The sequence below is a fragment of the Myxocyprinus asiaticus genome, chromosome 39, assembly GCF_019703515.2.
Source record: "Myxocyprinus asiaticus isolate MX2 ecotype Aquarium Trade chromosome 39, UBuf_Myxa_2, whole genome shotgun sequence".
In the NCBI taxonomy this organism is placed as follows: domain Eukaryota; kingdom Metazoa; phylum Chordata; class Actinopteri; order Cypriniformes; family Catostomidae; genus Myxocyprinus; species Myxocyprinus asiaticus.
In genome coordinates this window covers 40889834-40910878 of record NC_059382.1, presented here as the reverse complement: position 1 = coordinate 40910878, position 21045 = coordinate 40889834, and the positions used below count along the sequence as shown (strand labels likewise).

The following is a 21045-nucleotide window of genomic DNA, read 5'->3' as shown; positions in this document are numbered from 1 at the left end:
CGCAACGTTGCCATGGTCATGTTCTCGCAGTGAGAACATGAACCATCCACGAACGCTGCCTCAACATGACTAAGGCCCAGACACGTGAGACAGTGCTCGTGGCCATCAGAGGCAGAGAGATGGCGACTGCATCCAGGAACTACACACAGACGGAAAGTCATCTTTAAAAAGACGCTCTCTGTCAGTGTGCACTCTTTTAGAAGAAAATATATTCTTTTCTGCAAGAATATATACTCTTTCAGCTGTCGAAGCACCCAGGGGCATACTCTGCATTAATCACGCAGAGGGGAGAAATTCGCTGAAATACGCCGTATATCTAACAACATACGCTTCTCGTCTATGAGGTGAATGGAACGGCAGTAGAACTCGCAGCTCAACACCACTCGGCTCCGAAGAAAAAATCTGAATGAGTGGTTGCGAGCCAGCTCCTTTTATACCCGTATGTCCGGGGAAGTGGCATGCAAATTCCGCTCGGCAATTCCCATTGGCCTTTTCTCAAAGATCAGAGGTGTTTGGGGCTCCCAAGAGCGACCCCTAGTGTCACTGCATCGACACAACGTCGAGTGAGTGACAGATAGGAAACTGAGTGTAAAGCAGATAATGCGCTTGCAGTTTTGCAGACTTGCTCTGAAAATTAGGTACATGAGTTAATGGTTTCACTGAGCGTGCCTCAAGGACCACTTTTAGTGAGTAAGCGATTGTATAAAAAACTGTAAATACAATTGACCAAGCAAAGTTAAATAACTGTTGCTATACAGTATTAACTGCAAATTAATTAATTAATATATATTTGTTTGATTACATTTTCGACAATAACTTTGGTAACAGGGTTTAACGGCTGAGCGTGATGAATGCACTACAATGTGTTCAATTTCATAAATGTTTCATAGCTTGTTGTATAGCACTAAGGGAAAATTACAGTATGTATCAGAACGACGTGCAGAATGTGTGACACTGAAATTAAAATGAGCTAATAACACAAATATTCATGTAAAGTACAAAGAATAGTTCCAGAAGAAGTCAAAGCAGCAAACACTGACAAGTGGAGAGATTTAAACAGTCATGCGTCACAGTAAACTGAATTAAAAATATATTCATTTAACCCTCTCTTCCATGACAAATAACCATTTGTGCTCTCTCTCTCTGTTCATCTTCAGGTGTGAATGAGAGCCACACAGTTCTCTGAAACTACACACACACGCTTCAGTATGTCGTGATGAAGTATGTGTTCAGGGTGAATGTGTAGCCGCAGGCTCTGAGCTTCCACAGCAAACACACCTCGCCCTGATGACATCACAGTGTGAGCCACACACACTTCAGTAAACTAGACATTAAAATAAAATAAAAAAAGACTATTTTAAGATTTGTTACATTGTTTTCATAACATTGCTTTAATGACAAATAAGCACAGATTTTGCATCAAATTCTCATCACAAATGCCCAAAAATAATTATCAATGTTCATACAAATAAGCTTCATTGTATGTAAGCATTTTTTATTATTATTTTATTTTGGGGTGAAAAATGACCCTGACATGTTTTTGAAAGATTTCATGAGACTCACCCATCTATGTGTATGTGTTGATGGTAATGAGAGCATATAAACTCCATGTATTGTGTGACCAAAGCAGACTTGTGTTAGACAGACTTCAGCAGATGAGTCTCAGCTCGAAACACATGAATAAACATACGAATAAACACACTAACTACACATCTGTTTGCTTTTCCCTCACAGTGCTGTCCCAGTATTCTAAATGACACTAGAAAGGACTGAAAAAACATCAGCTGCTGAGAGAATAGAGCTGTTGAGAACATGATGATGATGTTACCTGAGTGAGGTGTGACCCGTGAGCAGATGAATCCAGTGCTGATATATCACACACACTCATTAAACTAACTCTTCTACAACTGATTCTTCATCACACATACAATGAAAATGAACTCAATCAAACTGCAGCTGTACAGTTAAACTGCTGATACGTGTGTGAAAAACATGCTGGAACCTGCAGTGAGTGTGTATACTGAGGGCATGTCCACACACACACACACACACACACACACTATCTCACATCAGACTTGCTCTGTCTCAGCTGAACTCACTCTCTGAGCCAAGGGTCTATTTTAAGACCAATAAGCGCAGCGCTCTACCATAAGTCATACACGCAAAGTCAGTGGGCATGGCCATGGAGTTTTGGTATTTTCGTGCAAGTATGCGCTAAGTCTAGGCATAAGTGGGTTTGGTGAAATCTCGCACACAAAGCACTAATGGGCTGGGTCAACTGCAATTTAATTTGGAGGTTTTCTCCGTTTATTGAATTGTCTGTGTCCTATTATATAGTCCATTCCCTGAAACACCAGTGATATAAACAATAATAATCACATTCATAAGAAGTTGGTAGTGTAAATGGATGATATGCAATGAATTAGAAGAATCTAAATATGGACTTACCTTCTTTTGCGCATTAACTGTGTCCTTGATGATTGTTGGGCATATTTCTATGACAGTGACACTCTTTTTATACGCATGGAAAATGTGATTCAGGATTTGGATGTGCACTGAATGTAAGTATTATTATTATTATTATTATTAACTGTAGTATTATTCATAGTAATCACTTAGTATTAAGTATTATTAATAATTTTCATCTACTGACACACACATCATGGCTAGTATTAACAGTGATTGCACTTCACTTCTACCAGTCGATTTTCAAAAATTAAATTCATTTATTGAAAAAATAAAAAAATAACCAAACATATTTCTAAATTGAAATTACACTTAAAATTAAATGAAAATATAAACAAAATAACGAAGTGGTCAAAAATAAATAAATCATACCAAACCCAAACATTTTACCCTCTCCAACTTATTCCACCAGCACCTTTAAAAATGTACCCCACAGTTTAAAAAACTCCCACAGTAGTGCAAACACTCCCACCCACGTCCACTTGTGCTGGCACAAAAATTGCTATTAGAATTAACCCTCTCACGAAAATTGGATAAGATGTTGTGCACGGTCATTGCACCGCTCACGAAAATAGAGTCCGCGATCTCACTCCTTTTCAATGAGAGTTGGCGACTTTCGGCAACACAAGTGACAGCAACCTCTGGCAACTACATGTGGGCGTGTCCAGTGACAAGTTGCAAATGAGGAGTGACTTTCAGCAGTAAATACCAATAATAGTGAAGAGCATGTCACTGGAGCTCAAGTCCTTCTTCTCCTGAGATAATGGATTCAAGTGCAGGCAAGACGGAGGTGAGGTAAAAGAATTAGTATTATTATTATTATTATAGTAAATGATTTGCCTGTGAAAACATACACTGATATAAAAATACTGTGCATGGAAAAGAAATTGTCTAAATTGTCTGAGTGAGTTTGATTCATTCGTTGATAAATCGTTCATCTTGTCAATGAAATGCATTGAGCACTGCTGCTGCAGGTTATCTAAAAACTGTAATATTTTGAAAACTGATTCCTTGTCAAATTAGAACGATACCTTATAGTTTTACCAGCAATGCATCTCATCTGTGATCAGATTTAATAAAGATATGGCCAGATGTGCAGTCCACCAACAACATTAGTGTGACAGCAGAGGGAACGCCCACTAGCGACGCCCAGCAAGAACGTCGCTGACAGTGTGAACGGGGCTCAAGTCAAAGATTATACATCTGCTACACAACAATTAAACCTGTCTGTATAGCAACAGAAAGACCTACAAGACATTATCTGAAGAATATGTCATCTGCGCAAGTAGGTAGCATATCCGCTGCCAGACCTTTATTTCTTTGGACAAGATGTGATTGACAATTGTAATGTTTATGTTGGTCTTTGTTTTGTTCATGTCTTTTGTTTTGAGTTCTTGTTTCATTGTCGTTAGATCTTGTTAATGTGTTCTGTTTTCCCATTGGATCTCGTTAAATTAGTCTTGTTACCTTGTGAGTGCAGTTTTTTTTAAACTGATCTTTATCTTTGGTCTTTTTTATATCTTGTTACATTTTGATTCATGGTTACTTTGTTACTGTCACATTTCTGTAAATAAACATTCTTCTATTTGCTCACAACTCTGAGATTCACCTTACAACAATTCATATACCATATTTGTGCTTGTGTGTTGTCAAAAGCTGTGAGCTTATGAAATGTTATGAATTGGTTTGTGATAAAGTGTTTCACTGCTGAAGCTTGAATGTCAGACAGTATGTGCAGTCAAATACATTCTTAAAGGTTCAGAGGCACATTTCTGTTATTAGCAAAAACACACAGCAAAGATCAAAGTACACATTCAGCTTTTCAAAGCTTGTAGTATGTTACTGATTGTGCTGAATGTGTTTGTTGCTCAGCGTGTTATCTGTCTTCACTACTGAAATGAGCTGCGAGATCAGGTAACCAAAGACAGAGCCTTGACTGCATTCCTCACATTGTCTCACACAAACACACAGTTGAAGGTGTGGGCTGTCCTTAAGCTCAGTGTGTTCGCATGGTAAAGCCGTACTCTCTCACACACACAATGCCAAACATCGCCAAAATAGAATAGCTTATTACATGGCTCTCTGGAATACTCGATTCTGATCCATTGCACCATCTAGCGGCCTGATATTTCTCAGTAAAGAACGCACATCCACTTATCAGACCGCTCATCCGGGTTTTATAAGTCATCTTTCCTGCTTCACGGATCACTGTGCGATCTCTAGAAGTAAGCTCATAAAATAATTTCAACTCAAATCAATATTTTATATCCATTTATATATTTATAAATGGAAGAACTCTTGTAATAAGATGGATAATGAGGAGTCAGACGGTCATTAATAACAAAATAAACACCAACAGAACTCTTGACGCAAACTGGAGGCTGATTTCAGCTGTTTCTGGGAACTCTGTGGTCTCTTTCTTCTCACATTAAATCATAATTTCAATGCAAATCAATATTGTATGTTCATTTATATATTTATTTGGCAAGTAATCCTGTTATCAGGGATTAAAAATGGTTCAAGGAACGAAAACAAAATCCAAAAACAAACAAACATTTTTGCAGAGCGTAAACGAAAACAGGAACAAAGTCCCTTCTAATTGTTCCGGAGTGAAAACATTATTTTTAAATGCTGATAACCGGTTCATTTGGTTCTGATCATTTTTCATGAAACCAAAGACCAAAGGGTTTATCACAGTCATTTTTTGGAATTACAGCACTTCCTGTTGAGTGAAGAAATGAGGCTTCTCTCTTATTAGTAGAACTGAAGCATGCGCTTTGATTCTGAAAGAAACTGCTGCATCACACATTTCTTTGCCTAACTGAACGATGCGGATGTAGACAGATATATGATGCATTAATACAGATTTGATTCTTACAGGTTCTGAATGAGAAGCAAATCAGTAATTAAAATGTAATTATTCATACAGTTTTTTTTTATTTAGGCCTTACTTTTCTGCTGCTTATTACAGCTAAAGAGTCAAGAGCAACAAGTGTGTGCTCCCTTCTGTTTTACCCAAATTTTGGTTATAAAAAAATCAGTATAAAGTTGATTCAGGGCTTCATTTGTGTGATGAGCTGCTCGTTTGATTACACACACACACACACACACAACTGATCATTACAGGCTTCAAATAGTGGACTGACACCTATAAACAATCCATATTACGTGTTGCTCAAAGCATTACATCAATAATGTAGTGTTTGTTTGTATATATATGTGTGTGTGAAGCAGCACACACACGTCACACACCGCAGTCAGTTCTGAAATACTGCGACAGCACCATCTGCTGACAACACTTTATTTTTACAATTATAAAAACATTCAATGTAATATTATTATTGTATAATAATATAATTATAATATATTGATCGTGTGATTGCATCACTGATAATAACATGATAGATAATCAGTGATATAAACTGAAACAACTCTCATTTGCAAATCAACATTAAAGTCAACAGGACACAACAATAACAACCCATATATCAGCAACAGCAGCCCAAACAGCTATTAACCTACTGGCGAACCATAAGATCACCCACACTCATTTCAGAGGCAGAACAAGTGATTACATTCTGATGAAAGATAACAAATATATATATATATATATATATATAATCTTTAGAATAACATGCACTGATGAAAAGTCAGTTTTGATTTCATTCTCTGACTCTCTGCACTCTGAATATTTAGTGATTAGTCATGTGGCAGACACTTTATCCAACAGACTAAAGCAAACACATCACATGATTATGAGCTCATGACCTGCCTGTGTTTAAACCATCATCCTTTATCAGTTACCAGTGCTTTAACCACTACACCACAGCACAAGAATCATACTGTGTTACACACACACGCTCAGCAGACATTGTTCTGTTTTGAGTACTCCAGCAGATCTGCAGTGTGTGGAAAGACGATAATGGAAATTTGATCAGTGAATCAAGCACACAAACATTCACACAATGAGAAGATGTGCATCAAAGCGTGCACATGTACAGTATTTCATTTTTTATTGCAACTATGCATCACTTTAAATTCTTCAGAGGTGAATTACTTTTTTATAGAGTACATGCTCCAATACCATGTGGTCGGGTTAAATTTTGGCATCCTTTTTTTTTTTTACCCCCCAAAAATTAAACTGTTAAATGGGTGAATCTCACGAAACCTGTCACGAACATGTCTGGGTCACATTTCACCACTAAATATTTTATTTTTCTTAAATATATATATATATATTCCGATACTGACATTTTTAAAACTGTGTTTACACTCTTCAGGAAGTACCAATGGATTACTCATAGTGAACAATCAACTGTGATACAAAAACTTATCTAAAATCCAAAAACATACTTGAATTGAACTTTGATCTCTACCAGCCAATCACGTAAACTTCACATTCTCTCTCTAGCAGCCATAAAGAATGAATATGGACTCACGTTGGTGGAGTTGGTGCGGTTCAGGCCGTGATTGTGTTTCTGTTGTTCTCTGAACTGCAGACCTGCCAGATGCCTCTCCAGAGCCGCCCAATCCATGGCAGGAAGCTGGCTCTCCTCCACACATTCTTCTCTGTATCCTCTTCCTGATTCAACTTGTTCACCTGTTGTCACCGCGCTCCTCTGGCTGGATCTGCCCAGAGTCTGAGCCTCACCGGGCGAGGGGGCGCCGGCACATGGCACAATCAAGTTCCCGTTTTGCTTCAGTTCCTCGGGTGGAGCAGCAGGCGTCTTGACGTTCTGGAACTCCTCGGCCAGACTGTAGCTGTTGATGGACTCAAGGATCGCTCCGGTGTGGCCGAAGGCCTCCAGCTGCTGGTTTTCTGCGTAGTTTCCACCGTACTCACGCTCCCAGTCCACCAGCACCCTCTTCTTGTATTGCTGGTAGTCCTCGTCTTCCTCGTAGTCCTCGAGTCCGGCCAGCTCCAGACTGGGAGAAGACTTGTACTCAGAACATGGTGTCACCTTGTTAGAGTTGGACTCTGAACTGGAGCGACTGGAGAGATCACTGCCCAGGTCCATGCCATCCTCCCGATAATCCTGCGAGACACACACGAGACAGAAGAGGCTTGAACAAAATCAAAAGCCAAAGACAAAAATATGAAATGGTCAACCTGGTCTGATAGAATCATGTTACTTTACCTACATTTTGATTGATAATACTGACACACCCACCACAAACACCGTGTCAATGATCAAGTGATATAGAAAGGACCTCTTATTTTTTGTACAAAACAAACCCAGATGGGACCTGTGATAAGCCGCATTCACATGACTCGCTGAAATGAAACATTCATATATCCCCGGCACTGTGTTGCACTTCCGTTTTACCGGACAATTTGGATAAAGTTTCATTTACGAGCACAGTGCCAACACTAAAAGCAAAACAAGACATTCTCTGCAAGCGCTTTTCATGTGGAGTTCAAAACCACGTGAATCATGTGAATGCGACTTCACAATTGCTGCAGCACAGCGGATAGCCACGATTAATATTGTGGAGGAATTTTAAAACCCTCTGGCATTTATTTTGATGGTCGAAACACTCCAGGAAGTCCTTTGAGTGTGTGTGTTTGTGTGTGTAACCTAGTTCACAGTAGTTTAATTTACTTCTTATTCAAAATCTGGTGAAATGCTCTTCCGGTGCAGATTATAAGCAAACAAACTACTGGGCATCTACATCTAAGATGTTGTTTGTGTGTAGTGTTCATTGTGATAGCCCTGTGTGTGCTATTCACTGAAACATGCTGCACATGCAGACTATATATTTACTTAACCCTTGTGCGCTCTTAGTTTTAGATTTGTACAAAAAATTTATGTTTATGCATTAACTTTAATAATAAGTTCATGCATGAGGAAAAATATTTTATGTCATGCATTGGTGCAGATTGCTGCCATCTGCTGGAAAAAATGTAAAATCTAATGAAATGACAAGTTTAAACATTAGATGGCTGCAGAGATCACTAATTCATCCCTGGTTTGTAAAATGCCTCCTCTCCTCTGCACACTGGTGGTGGTTGAGGAGAGTCCCCTGTTCACTGTGTGAAAGTGCTTTGAGTGCAGTGTCAGAAAAGTGCTATATGAATGTAACGTTCATTCATTCATTCATATATCGTTGAATAAAACTTTAGAATTGAAATGTTTGTCCTTTAATTTTTTTTTTTTAAATGTTCCCGCTTCGTAAGTTTGTTATTAAATGCTTTGTCCACGGCCAGCCTTTCGTGAGGCAACAGGTAACTGAGGAAAATTTATATATGTCACCATGTTGGACTAATTTCCATTATTGGATATTGGCAACAGCCACATGATCTATTTCACACTAATCATTGCCATATTTTCAAAATTTTAACTTTAGTTCATCCATTTATCTGACCGCTCACGAATATCCTATGATGCTCACGCGAGCGAGCCTGCAGTGGTGCAACATGCAACATACTGAGTAAATAATACACAAGGAGAAGAGATATTAAAAATGTCATTACATTCTCAAAGGATGTGTTTTAATTTCACAGCCCTATGGTGTCGTCTGCAAAAATGTTCACCACAGAGGTCCAAATGAACATCGCAAAATTAGAAGTCTAAATTTATCTTTATGATTTTATAATTACATGTCTCACAACAGTATAACATATATTTGAAATACATTATTATCTGCCGTACCTATAAATTGTGCTGAGAAACAGTTGGTGTCTTTTGTGTTTTAACTAAATTCTTAAATATAAACTTTATGATGATGATTAGTAATAGGACTGTTTAATAATCATGTTTAACAATGCAAGTTTTACATATTTCTCTATTTCAGAGAGACACATGAATTGCCTTTGCTCTGTTTCATATGCTTCGTGCTTCAGAAGGTAACATGTTTTAGAGGTAACGCTTTATAATAACAATACATGAATAATCATGAAATAATACATACTTTAGCATGAATTAATGATGAGTTAAGAAATGAACTAATCAAAAACTAATAAAGAGCTAACATTAACTGCAACATTAGTCATGTGAATTCATGCAAAACATCACAATATAAAATTGTGTACAGTACATCATTACAATTACAATTTAGGATGATTTTGTTCTATGTACCACTTTAGATGTTGGATGAAGGCATAAAGCACTGCTTATGCAGGCATATTTATCTGTGCCTTATTGTCCACAGGTTAAGGATGTGCGGCAGTGCTCAATGTGGAAAGAACTTCATGGCAGTTCTTTAATTTCACCTAATAGATTTGCGAAAAGGACACCATATCGGCACCTTAAAAGAGTTAGAATCACTACCAGTACTGTGGCATGAATTGCACACTTCAAGCACTGCCATGAGGTAAAATTTTATTTAGTACTGCCCTGATAAAGCTATTTGACATAACAGAAATTGTAATATATTCCATAAGGCAAAATAATAACTGAATTTACACAAATGATCCAGTTCAAAAGTTTACATCCCCTTCTTTTTAAAGGGATAGTTCACCTAAAAATGAAAATTCTCTCAACTAGGGATGGGCATTCATCAGTAATTTGGTATTCGAATATTTAAGCTCATAAAAAACAAATATGAATATTCTATTATTTAAATGTATTTAAATAATAAAAAGGTAATTAATGAGAAAGAGACATTGTGATTTTTTTTTTTTTTTTAAATCATTAAGGTTGCGTCACCATTTAAAAAAACAAGCTTCTATTTATATCCAAAACAAGCTTATATTATGTACTGTTATATCCAAAACAAACTTATATTATGTACTGTTATATCCAAAACAAACTTATATTATGTACTGTTATATCCAAAACAAACTTATATTATGTACTGTTATATCCAAAACAAACTTATATTATGTACTGTTTTTTGGTTGAAAACATTTAAACAAGCAATGTGTTAAAACAAAAAAAGAATAGAATGAAAGCATTTAAGTTCACGCAAAGCGAAGAAAAAGAAACAAAGCAGATAAAGTAGACTGACGCAATTAATGTACAGGACGAATATAAACACTCGGCATATAATAGTTATCATGTTTATACTGTATCTCATGTCATGTTTTTGTTGAGATAAACAAGAATTTCCACATGCTCAGTAAACTATACTAATTTATACACACCAGTTTAAATGATGGGATGTCCCTTAACCCCGCGTCTATGCGCTCATACATTGGAGGAATACCGGAGATATACGTGCGGGGAAACCCCACTATTGCAGAGCAATTCCGCTGTAGGTCGCAACAGAAAGTTAAGAAAACAAACACAGCAACAACTGTGGAATATCTATAAATAAAGCTAAACAACAGAAAGTAAAATAGCATAGTCTTTCTCGGATACCATGTTTGTTGTTTACAGAAGCGTCGCAGGGATTACGTTGCTACAGGGATGCTGCTTTCTGACGAGCTGCACATATACGTGAGTAAAGAGTACACTCCTTATACAGTGCATGTAAACAGAAACCCAGCTTTCTCGCAATAAGCCACATTCTCACAATAACCCGCTTTCTGGTGTCCATCTAAACGTACTGACAGAACCGTTTGCTCATCAAATGTGATAAACTTGTGTCCACACTCAACAGCGCCACTCTGTGCATTCTGTTATAACTGAGAGATTTAGTTTTAGTTAAAACTTTGCGAAATTCCAATAGTATTATTAGTTTTTGAATAATTATTGCAGAACTGTCACGGTCCTGTCACTCTGTCAGTCTGGGTTTTTGTCTGACAGGACCGTGGCAACATCGTCACATATCTGTCTTGTGTTTCGTTGTCTGTCTTCGTGTGAGCGCATGGCTTCGGTTTTTTCCCTGCCGTGCGCTCTTCGGTCTGTTTTGTGTTTCATCTCCGGAGCATGGTGTCTGGATCCTGACTTCCCTGTCTGGTTCAGTTTCGGTCTGTGTTGGGATCTGTACACTCATGCTCCATGTTCTGTCTTTGTGTCTCTCGCGACCACGGATGGGCGTTGCACTCTTTGCGCTTCACGAGCTGTCTTCACATTGTGCTGAGGTTCAGTCACTTCGGTCTGAGATTTCGGGTGTGTGTATCCGAACTCTCGCACAGTTGTCCAGTCTTGTTTTGACTGGACACCTGCTGCGTGCATCGCATGCCGTTTGCCTCGCAATGTACACTCAGGTTTTGTTTAGTGTGAAAATATGTGGCATCGCTTTGTTTGCCGTTGCTACGCATTCTCTAGTCATGTTTATCAGTTGGCATGAGCATATATTGCCTAATTGTCTAGGCGATGTGCGCTCATGCCAATCGGCTGTCTTGTGAGAGCATGTGTCTTTGTTTTGTTTCTGTATCACCGCGTCTCTCTGTCTGATTTCATACCCCGCTCCTTGTTTGCCCATTATTAGTTTATTAGTCTCACCTGCCCTGTCTCGTTAACCTTCCCTCTCCCTATTTCAGTCTCCTCATGTGTGCTGTCCAGGGTCAGTTCATCTTGTGTTTGTTCCAGTTGGTCGTGTGTGTCGGTTTATTCCCATTCCAACCCAGTCCGTTTGGTCCTGTCTCCAGTTTCCCCTGCCCCATCCTGGATTATATTTCCTTTGTTTTTTCCCCTTCGGGGTAGTTTGAGTTTTTCCCTTTATTTTTTATTTTTTTGTATAAAATATACCTTATGTTATTTTTTCATTCTGCGTTTGGGTCCTGAGCCTTCCCTCTGCTCCTGACAAGAGTGAATATTCGAGTATTTGACTACTCGTGCACATCCCTACTCTCAACATTTCTGATAGGTGTGGGTGAGAAGCAGATCATTATTAAAGTCTTTTTTTTTTTTATTCTAAATCTCCAATTTCACATCTGAAAGTGACATGTGGTGCCTGTTTAGTTTCACTTTCACATCTGAAAGTGAAAGTGGAGATTTAGGGTAAAAAAAAGGACTTAAATATTGATCTGTTTCTCACCTACACTTATCATATTGCTTCTGAAGATATGGATTAAGCACCTGGTGTCATATGAATTACTTTCCCTTATGTGATTTTTGTAGCTACAAAGTTCTGGTCACCATTCATTTGCATTGTATGGACCTACAGAGCTGAAATATTCTTCTAAAATCTTCATTTGTGTTCTGCTGAAGAAATAAAGTCATACACATTTGGGATGGCATGATAGCATTTTTAACTGGATCATTTGCGTAAATTCAGTTATTACATTGTCTTGTGGAATATATGTCAAATTCTGTTGTCTAATAGCTTTAAAAAAAAAAAAGCAAAAGATGATCATCTTTCAGATTCTGCTAGGGGGATGCACACTTCTAAGTTTGTGTCTGTGTGTGTGGGTGTGTATTTTTACTCATTTAATGTTTATTCCACATTTATAAGGACACCGGGAATATGTGATGATTGTGTATGTGTGGTTTCAGTTGTTGCAGTTGTTTGTAAATTTAGAATAAATTTGAGTGCAAACTAATGAATTATGATTTCTTTATGAAAATGTTTGTACACAGAATTAACACACAAATGTTAATGTTAATAACACATGGTTAGTGGAGAAAAATAACCTTGGGAGAAACTGACTCACTGTGGGGGCCAGTTCCCCTCTGGCTAACATCATGAATATAATGCCAATATTACTTATTTATAGTGCAAGTCATGGTTTAAAATGAGTAAACTAAGTAAGTGTTAAGGGTCAGTGTTTAAACAAAGATTTTGTATGAACTGTAAGATTAATGACTAATGTCTTTGAAGTACATCCTGGATTAACTGCAGAAGTTCACATAGATGCAATTGTCCTTTGTTAGTTGGATGATGAAGGGTTTTGTTGGCAATTCATTGATAGTCTATGTATTCCATTTCAAGAGTATGGTCCATCATTAGATCGAGGTGATGTAGGCAGAGATCAGTTAGGTGCATCGCAGTTCAACCTGGCCGGTAATTTCGGTGAGGTCTATCCTAAATCCAAGGTTCAGGCAGTGGCATATGAAGTATCCCATGTCTTATGGTTGGAGTTGGCATCAGTTTATCCTCTGAAGTCCATCGTAATAGATTGAAGTGATGTTTGGCTGGCACCGGCTGCTATTAGTCATCATCACTCAGTGACATGTAGCAGTGGAGTCCAACTCCAAGCAGGAATGGAGCCGGATCCAGCCGGTTCTGGTGACCTCAGGATAGGAGTCCCGAGGTTGAGACATGGAAACAAATAAAATAATATTAGCATAGATGCCATTCAATTTATTGCAGAGTTATCACGATCAGTGTTTCTGGTTTCTGGTTCAGGCACACCTAACTACAGCAGCTTAATTGTGAGTTGAATGATAAATTAGGTGTATGCCTGGCTAAATAGATGAGTCTTTAGTCTAGACTTAAACTGAGTGAGTGTGTCTGCATCTCCATAGTTTAGGAGCCAAATATGAAAAAGATCTACCTCCTTTTGTGGATTTCGATATTCTAGGAACTATTAACAGGTCAGAATTTTGTGATCATAATGAACGTGATGGAATATAGCGTGGTAGAAGGTCACTTAAGTACTGCGGAGCTAGACCATTCAAAGCTTTGTACGTAGTTAACAGAATTTTAAAATGAATATGAAATTTAAAAGGTAGCCAATGTAAAGATGATAAAATGGGGCTAATATGATCATATTTCTTGGTTCTTGTCAGCACTCAGGCTGCTGCATTTTGAACCAATTGTAGTTTATTTATTGATTTTGCTGGACATCCTCCAAGTAATGCATTACAATAATCTAGTCTTGAGGTCATGAACACATGAATTAGTTTTTCGGCATCAGCAACAGAGAGCATGTGTCATAATTTAGCAATATTTCTTAGGTGGAAGAATGCTGTTCTGCAAACATTGGTAATTTGATTTTCAAAGGACAGATTGGTATCAAATATAACACCTAAGTTCTTCACTGTTGATGATGATGTAACAGTGCATCCATCGAGAGTCAAATTATATTTTAGCGGCTTGTTTTTAGAGGTTTTGGTCCAATAATTAGTACCTCTGTTTTGTCAGTATTGAGTAGAAGGAAATTTCTGACCATCCAATCTTTTATTTCATTGATACACTCTGCTAATTGGGAGATTTATGAAATCTCATCAGGTTTTGAAGAAATAAAAAGTTGGGTATCGTCGGCATAAAAGTGGAAACGTATTCCACGATTCCTGATAATATCTCCCAGGGGAAGCATATATAAGGAGAAAAGCAGAGGCCCTAAAACTGATCCCTGTGGCATACTTTTGTTTGGTTTGAAAATTCCTCATTTACATAGACAAAGTGGTAGCGGTCTGCAAAATAGGACCTAAACCATGCTAATGCAACTCCACAAATGCCAACATAATTCTCTAGCCTATTCAAGAGAATGTTGTGATCTATTGTGTCGAAGGCAGCACTAAGATCTAAAAGCACTAGAAGTGAAATGCAGCCACGATCAGATGATAAGAACAAGTCATTTGTAACTCTGATAAGTGCAGTCTCTGTACTGTGATGAGGCCTAAATCCTGACTGAAACTGTTCATATATACTATTTCTCTGTAGAAATGAACATAGTTGGGAGGACACTACCTTTTCTAGTATTTTCGACATAAACGGGAGATTTGAAATCGGTTTATAATTAGCCAGTTCTCAAGGATCAAGTTATGGCTTCTTAATAAGCGTTTGATAACTGCCATTTTAAAAGTTTCCTGGGACATGTCCTAAGGATAGCGAGGAGTTAATAATATTAAGAAGAGGTTCTGAGATTACAGGGAATACCTCTTTTAAGAGCTTGGATGGTAATGGATCTAACATACATGTTGTGGCTTTTGATGTTTCAATAGGTTTTGTTAGCTCTTCATGACCAATGACAGCGAAGGATTGAAGCTGCATGTGAGGATATTTATGAGACACTGTTTTCTGAGGTACTGTGACAGATGATTGCATAATTCCAATTTTATTTTTGATTATTTCAATTTTATCAGTAAAGAAATTCATGAAGTCATTACTATTGTGCTGTGACGGAATATCTGGTTCAGTCGATGCTTTATTCCTAACCAATTTAGCCACAGTACTAAATAAACACCTAGGATTGTTGTGGTTATTTTATATGAGTTTGCTAAAATATGCTGACATGGCAGCTTTAGTGCCTGTCTGTAGCTACAGACACTATCCTTCCATGCACCGTGAAATACTTCTAATTTTGTATTCTTCCACTTGCGCTCCATTTTCCGAGCTGCTCTCTTGAGAGCATGAGTGTGATCATTGTACCATGGTGCAAGGCTTTTTTCTTTAATTTTCTTTAATCAAAGCGGGGGACGACACTATCAAGAGTGCTAGAGATGACAGTATTTATATTTTCTGTTATTTCATCAAGTTCTTCTAGGCTTTGGGATTTACTGAGTATATGAGATAGATCTGGAAGATTATTAGTGAAGCTATCTTTAATGGTCAAAAGAATAGTTCTACCTGAACAATAGCATGGTGTAGACTGAGTGACATTAGCTGATTGCAGCAAACAAGAGACGAGGTAATGATCTGAGATGTCATCGCTCTGCGTTAGAATTTCTATAGTATCAACATCAACTCCATATGACAGAATTAAATCCATCATATGATTATGATGATGAGTTGGTCCTGTCACATTGTGTCTGACTCAAAGAGAGTTGAGAATATCGATAAATGCTAATCCCAATGTGTCATTTTCATTATCTATGTGAATGCTGAAGTCACCAACAATTTAAGCTCTATCTACATTAACTACTAGATCTGATAGAAAATTTGCAAATTCACCAAGGAAATCAGAATAAGCAAGGGTAAAAGACAACAGAGTTTTTTTTTAAATTTATATCTGATGTTGTCACATTAAGCATTATTAGTTCAAAAGACTTAAATTTATATCCTGTCCTCTGAGTAACACCAAAAACTTCACTGTAAATTGTAGCAAAACCTCAGACAAGGGTCATGTTTATAACAATAACCTGGGGGAGTAGATTCATTTAAACTAATATATTCTTCTGGTTTAAGCCAGGTTTCAGTCAAACAGAGCACATCCAATCTATGATCTGTAATAATTTCATTTACAAGTAGTGCTTTGGTAGAAAGAGATCTAATGTTTAATAGCCCTACCTTCATATTAGGTTTATCTTTAATTTTTTTTATTTTGTTCAAGTTTGCCCTTAATCAAATTTTTTTCTAAATGATTTAGTGAGAGTTTTGTGTTTGGTAGTTCAGGGAACAGACACGGTCTCTATGTGATATCTAGGTGATACAGTCTCTATGTGTTGTAGTTTATGTGACCTGTGTGACGTCTCAAGGCAGCTAGCAGACATTCGGATTAACCAGTTTGTCTGCTTCCTGATCTGGGCCCTAGTTAGTCAAATACTATCATTAAGACTATGAGTCAAATTACTAGAGATGAGAGCGGCACCTTCCCTGGAGGGATGGAGTCCGTCTCTCTTTAGCAGGTCAGGTCTACCCCAAAAACTCTTCCAATTGTCTATAAATCCTATGCTATTCTCCAGACACCACTCAGACATCCAGCCATTCAGTGACACTAATCTACTATAAACCTCATAACCATGACAAGCAGGGAGGGGGCCAGAGCATATTACAGTGTCTGACATCATTTTTGCAAATTCACACACCTCTTTAACATTATCTCTAGTGATTTCCGACTGGCAAAGCCGGACATCATTAGTGCCGACATGAATAACAATTTTAGAAAATCTACATTTAGCATTAGCCAGCACTTGTAAATTTGATCTGATGTCAGATGCTCTGGAACCCGAAATGCATTTAACAATAGTGCCTGGAGTCTCTATTTCCACCTTCCTTAAAATAGAATCACCAATAACATGGGCTCTTTCAACATGATTCTCAGTGGGTGCATCACTGAGTGGGGAGAATCGATTGGAAACCCTAACAGGAACGGGAGAGTGGTGTCGCTTTGCTGAGAGAGTATGCCGCCGAGTCATCACCCAAATGCCCTGCCGTGGGGGCTCTACAGCCGGAACCAAAGTGTGTGTGTTGCTCTCTGTACTGCCCGCATCTGAAACAGTATCTACCGGCTTCTCTTTCTCACTGACCTCCACTAGCATTCGGGTGCGTGTCTCTAACTCATTAACCTTCTCTGTCAGCCTGACTAATTCCTTACATTTATCACATGTAAATCCCTCACTGCTGACGTTAGAAGCTATTGTAAACATGTGACATGCAATGCAGGAAGAAATAACATGAGCAGATGCCATAACTTACCGCAATTTATTGTTGTTGTTGTTGTTTGTTGTTGCTGAGCGGTGAGGGTTTGAGATCGATGTGAATCCCTCACACAATTGTTTGTTGTTATGGTTGTTCTTGATAAGCGGTGCTTTGAGATCGATGCAATAATCCGTGTAACACAGAGGAGAAAAATGGGTGCGCGCTGTCAGTAACATGTAATGGTCCACAATGATACTTGATACTTTGAAATGGGTTTGGCTATGTGTATTGTTTTTATTGCAGGTCTTCTTTTTCTATTAGCCCCAGTTGTAGATGGAGAACTTAATGATTTTGCCCTTAACCTGTGTCAACCTGGGTTGCGTTTCCCAAAATCGACAGCCAACTATGGTCGCAAGTTCCATTGTTACCAACATAGTTCAACGATTTGGTGTTTCCTGAAACTGTAGTTCCATGAACATTCACAAACAGCATCGCAAAGTTGTGTAGTTGGAACTACAGCTCTCCACCTGTGGTTAGAAGCATAGCTCCTTGTTAGTTTGTGTTGTCAACGTCATTGATTTCACCGCAGCTGGGGTGTGTTCTATCACCCCTATGCCCTATTGCTTTCAAATACTTCACCATCCACTCTGAGAGCTTTGGAAGGCTTGAAGTTGTGGTGTTCAAATATCACGTCATTCACTTTATAATTTATTTTTACTGGAAATTCTGTATGAAATGATCTTTCAGCGTGACTGTCACAATTGTTCTCCCTTCAAAGTACCCTCCGAAGGCAGGACTGGCTTCATTTCCACGTAGAAAAGGCGAGTTATTTTATTATTTACAAGAGAATATCTTTGTTACAACATTCCCAAAGAGAAATTTCACATATAGAAATATATGTAAAACATAATATGCATGTTAATGGTTTCCACTGATATAAAAAGTTATCTGTACTGTACATATATTCAGCATATCTGCAGTTCTTTGAGTATAGTGTCAGAAAAGCACTATGTAAGTGTAAAATTCATTCATTCACATTTCAATCATCATATATGTAAAATATTATTTCCCAAATCACAGTATAATTTTATATAGCCAATATGCCCAATAAATGAACAATAATTGTAGAAATATACATGTATGTCCATATATCTGTTTGGGATTACATGTCTGTGTAAGTGGTTATGTCAGTCCAAACACAGTAACCAAACTGTATTTAAAAAATAATAATAATTTGTTGTATTCTGAATAACATGTTCTCTGACTTCTGCTCCTGCAAGATGCATTCAGCCTTGATGTGGTTTCAGAGGATTATCATCATCGGCAGCATCATCTTCGTCATCATCAGCACTGGCACAAACCCCCTTTTCCTTCTCAGGAACATCTGCAATGTTGTTGAGGACTGCAGTAACCACTACAACAGCACAGGTTTTGGAGCGGTTCAGCTTCAGGCCACCACTGGACTTGCTGATGCAGGGAAAACATTGTTTCCACACACCTATAGCCCTCTCCACTATAGAGCGTGTCCTTCCATGGGCCTGATTGAACATTTCCTCTGCAATTGTGGCTGGATGCTGCACAGGTGTCAAGAGGTTTGGGTGAAGAGGATGTCCACTGTTTCCCAGCAGCCAGCTGTCACCAGATTGCTGAACTGGCCCACTTAAAAGAGTCATGTGTGCTTCCAGGCCATTTTGCCACAATGTCAGTGAAGACCCCCAGGTGATCACACACTACTTGAACATTAATGGCTGGATAGCCCTTCCTGGAAATGTACAAGGTCTCATTCACCACAGGACTTGCCACAGGAATAAGGGTGCTATAGATGATGCCAATCACTCTGGGGATGTTGGCAATATTATGGAACTGTTGATTGGTCAGCTGGATTTCTTGAGGAGGAAGTCAGCATGGTGTTCATAAGCTGTAACAGCAAAGGTGTTACTGCTGTCGCAGCCTTGCTAACCTAAGACTTGCTGAGCCACAGGCCATCACCAACCACCTCCATAAAAATTCCTACAGCATAATAACACAGTGCAGTTAAGAACTGCATTGCTGGACTTAAGTCATAGTTTCTTCTTGTGGCCCTCTCAAGGATCTTGGTCCTTGGAAGCCGGAATATTCTTATGATGTCGTCATCGGATAGAGAGTCAAGCGGGGTGAACATAGTTCTTTTGTAGGCATTTATTTACACTGCCTGAGTTCTGCATCACCTTCTGTGCTCAAGCTGCAGGATTCTTTGTACAGCCGCCATTGTTGAGCATTTGAAACACGCATAAATACTGTTTTTATTAGGAGTGTCATTAGTACACCTGCTACTGATGTACTTGAGGGATGGATAGAAACACCTTGGTGGCTAATAATCATCTAAATTAACTAGATAAACATGAGTGATGCATCAATGATTTGTGACACTAATAGGAAACAGTTTCATTTGATTATCACGTTTCTCATATTGTAATTCTATTCATCTGTTAAAGGGATTTTGGTTTTAAAATAGGCTGTTTTCATGCTGTTTTTATCATAGTTTTTATGCTGTTGCTTGGGAGAAATGAGAAGTAAGCCTCTCTCTCGAGAATTGTCTGAGGATTTAAATAAAGGATATATATATATTATGGTGCATTGAGAAAATCTTTACATAGTAAACTTTAGTTACTTGACTGTTGTAGTGCATGTGATGGTGGGTCACCACTGCAAAACAATAAAGGTTTGTATTTAATTCCATATGACTCATAATCATACTTAATTTATTAATGACTTATATTAATAATTTCTTATTCTGGTAGTTGATAATGAAGGGATGACAGGGATTCATGGTAGACATGATTCACACAATAATTGCTTACATTTTGATCTGATCAATTCACAAGTATCACATTTATGTGCTCATTTCTACATGTTAAACTACTGGATGAATGCCATGTTAACACATGTTAAAAAATGACTGAGTATTTCTGGTCATCAAATGGGATATTATATTTTGAATTTAAATTCAGATGGTGAAGTGTTTTAACTTCTCTGTCACTGAAAAGCAACTTGAAAATCATATGTTTGTTGCCATGCAACACCACACAGCTTCTCCAGAGCCCCATTTTCCAGACCCAGCCTGTTCTTTCACTCCATATATATTTAATTCTATATCTCTCATTGTGTCAAGAATAAAAGTGGTGTTCTTATTGGTTTTATAATAGTGTGCATGTGTATGTGCTCGATTGCGGTAAAGTGAGGTTAGAGGGAAACCCCACAGCACAAGGATGTTACACGGGTCTTCCTGTCTGTACTCAACGTCCTGTCGCAGTAACAGGCACTTCTACTGGATGTATCAGATTTACCTATACATACTGAAAACTGTAAAAAAAAAAAAAAAAAAAAATTGCAACAGGTAGTTACATTTTGGAATACAATTCATTTTAATAACATTAACCTTCCCAATCATTGATAAATGTAATGAAGCCCACCTGCCCACATCACTCGAAAACCTTTTTATAAAGGGGTCAAAATTAACTCAAA

The 21045-nt window shown here is 38.0% G+C and overlaps 1 protein-coding gene across 4 annotated transcripts in view; it reads right to left on the bottom strand.

The window, feature by feature from the left end:
* LOC127429807 (schwannomin-interacting protein 1-like) overlaps positions 1-21045 on the bottom strand; it is a 214710-nt gene that overhangs the window by 77353 nt on the left and 116312 nt on the right. For 3 of the 4 annotated variants that reach the window (XM_051679044.1, XM_051679043.1, XM_051679042.1), the window contains one exon: positions 6906-7502. In XM_051679044.1, the coding sequence (XP_051535004.1) occupies positions 6906-7502 (597 nt within the window). Of the gene's footprint in view, positions 1-1828; positions 1955-6905; positions 7503-21045 lie in introns of those variants that run through there. The other variant, XM_051679045.1, reaches the window with a different exon arrangement.